The sequence below is a fragment of the Terrapene carolina genome, unplaced genomic scaffold (assembly GCF_002925995.2).
Source record: "Terrapene carolina triunguis isolate 2854851 unplaced genomic scaffold, T_m_triunguis-2.0 Scaffold27435, whole genome shotgun sequence".
NCBI lineage: Eukaryota > Metazoa > Chordata > Testudines > Emydidae > Terrapene > Terrapene triunguis.
Window position 1 is genome coordinate 1 of NW_020691786.1, and position 2,354 is coordinate 2,354.

Sequence of the window (2,354 nt, forward strand, 5' to 3'; positions counted from 1 at the left end):
AGGCTGAGGGCCCGGCCGGGGGTCGGGAACCCTGGGGGGGGGGCTGGCTGGCTGGTGGGGAGGGGAGGGGAGGCCAGGAGCTCTGGCTGAGGGGGGTGAGGTCAGGGCTGGTGCCGGAGGGGGGGCCGGGGGCCCTGGCTGGAGCCGGGGGGGGCTCATTCACCCCCCCAGTTGCTGGGGTGCTCTTGGCCCCAGCCCTGGCTTGTGAGCGCTCTGCCTCTGGGCCTGGGCCCTGTGATGCTGCCCATGAGAGGTGGGGCTGGTGGGTTCAGTTCCACGCCCCGCAGCAGAGCCCCTGTGGCCCTGGGCAAGTCATGGGGGCTGCAGTGGGGTTGGCATCGTGGTCCCCCAGGGCAGATTGCAGGGGGCCATGTGGGTGGATAAAGGGGGGTCCGACGTTCCTCTCCTCACTCGCAAGGGCAGGACGGGGCAGGTGAAATCGGTCTCCTGTAACGGGGCCCTTGCGGCTGCTGTGTGCCCCTGACTGCTCTGTGCCCCATAGCTGCAGAAGCTGCTACAGATGCGCAGGAAGGGGGTGCTGGACGAGGAGCAGAGGGGCAGCAGCAGTGAGCACAGGGGGGATGAAGATGATATTCCTCTGGGCCCCCAGTCCAACGTCAGCCTCCTGGACCAGCACCAGCACCTTAAAGAGAAGGCGGAAGGTAGGGCCGGCATGAGGAGGAGGGGTCCCTGAGGGGTGGCTTGTGTCTGGGGAGTAATCTGTGAGCAGCACGTAACTCCCCTTCTCGACTCTCCACAGCGCGCAAGGAGTCGGCCAAGGAGAAGCAGCTGAAGGAGGAGGAAAAGATCCTGGAGAGCGTGGCAGAGGGTCGAGGTGGGTCGTGCTGGGATTGAGGGCTGGGGGGGGAAGTGACGGTGCCTGTGAGGCGACATTCACTCTCCTTCCCTGCCTGTTGCTGGCGAAGCGACAGAGGGGAAAGGTGACGGTGCTCGTGCTGACTGGTGCAGGGCTTCACAGTCCCAGTCTCTCCCTAGCTCCTGCTGCTCTCCCCGGAGAGAGCAAGTCATGCTGTTCGCTGTCGCTGACCCCCACATGCACAGAGAGGGACACTTCCCCGCCACTTCACTCCTGTTCTGGCTCCCCCAAACATCCTTTGTCCTGACTGCCTCACTGCTAAACCTCTTGTCAAAGCCACGGGCCCAGCTGACCTGGGCCTAGCTCCCAGGAGCTGGCACTGATCCTCCGGTCTCTGTTTTTGTGCAGCTTTGATGTCTGTGAAGGAGATGGCAAAGGGCATCACCTACGACGATCCGATTAAAACCAGGTGCGCTCCATGGGGATACATTGGCTGTCGGATTGCATCAGCTCTGTGCGAGCGGAAGGAAACTCGAGGCAGTGTGAACTAGTGGCTTGAGTACTAGACTGGGGATTGGGAGCCTTGGTTTTATTTTTGGCACTGGCAGCTGGGTGCTTGGACAAGCTATTTCCTCTGTCCCTCACTTTCCCCATCTGTAAAATTTGGGTGGTGACCCTGATTTCTTCTGAAGCAGGCTGTGAGGTCCATGCTGTAGCAGAGCTAGGTATTCTTGTCACTTACTGCACTGCAGGCCACACTGGGGCTCCTTCCACTCTACTCTGCGCTGGTTAGGCCTCAGCTGGAGTATTGTGTCCAGTTCTGGGCACCGCATTTCCAGAAAGATGTGGAGAAATTGGAGAGGGTCCAGAGAAGAGTAACAAGAATGATTAAAGGTCTTGAGAACATGACCTATGAAGGAAGGCTGAAAGAATTGGGTTTGTTTAGTTTGGAAAAGAGAAGACTGAGAGGGGACGTGATAGCAGTTTTCAGGTATCTAAAAGGGTGTCATAAGGAGGAGGGAGAAAACTTGTTCACCTTAGCCTCTAAGGACAGAACAAGAAGCAATGGGCTTAAACTGCAGCAAGGGAGGTTTAGGTTGGACATCAGGAAAAAGTTCCTAACTGTCAGGGTGGTTAAACACTGGAATAAATTGCCTAGGGAGGTTGTGGAATCTCCATCTCTGGAGATATTTAAGAGGAGGTTAGATAAATGTCTATCCGGGATGGTCTAGACAGTATTTGGTCCTGCCATGCGGGCAGGGGATTGGACTCGATGACCTCTCGAGGTCCCTTCCAGTCCTAGAATCTATGAATTTATGAATCGTGGTAGCAAATGCTCCTGCAAACTGCTAGCCTTGGGCTAAGTGCTGAACCTCGGGGGGAGCTCCAGTGCAGGGAGCAGGAGCCGAATCTCCCCACATACCAGCGCCACGGAACCTGCCTTCTGTGCTGGAGCCAGCTTTAGCGGTTCTCCCTGGGCGCTAGCTGCGGCCCTGCAGATGCGTGGCCATGGAATTGCCTCCAAATTCACTCTCGC

General features: G+C 57.9%; 1 protein-coding gene across 1 annotated transcript; it reads left to right on the top strand.

Moving 5' to 3' along the window:
• The first annotated feature begins 436 nt into the window (after positions 1 to 436).
• Positions 437 to 1,584, top strand: LOC112121914 (probable ATP-dependent RNA helicase DDX41). Its single transcript, XM_024220800.3, has 3 exons — positions 437 to 662; positions 761 to 835; positions 1,226 to 1,584. The coding sequence occupies exons 1-3, from the start codon at positions 521 to 523 to the stop codon at positions 1,366 to 1,368; spliced, it is 360 nt and encodes a 119-aa protein (XP_024076568.2). The 5' UTR covers positions 437 to 520; the 3' UTR covers positions 1,369 to 1,584.
• The last annotated feature ends 770 nt before the right edge of the window (positions 1,585 to 2,354 follow it).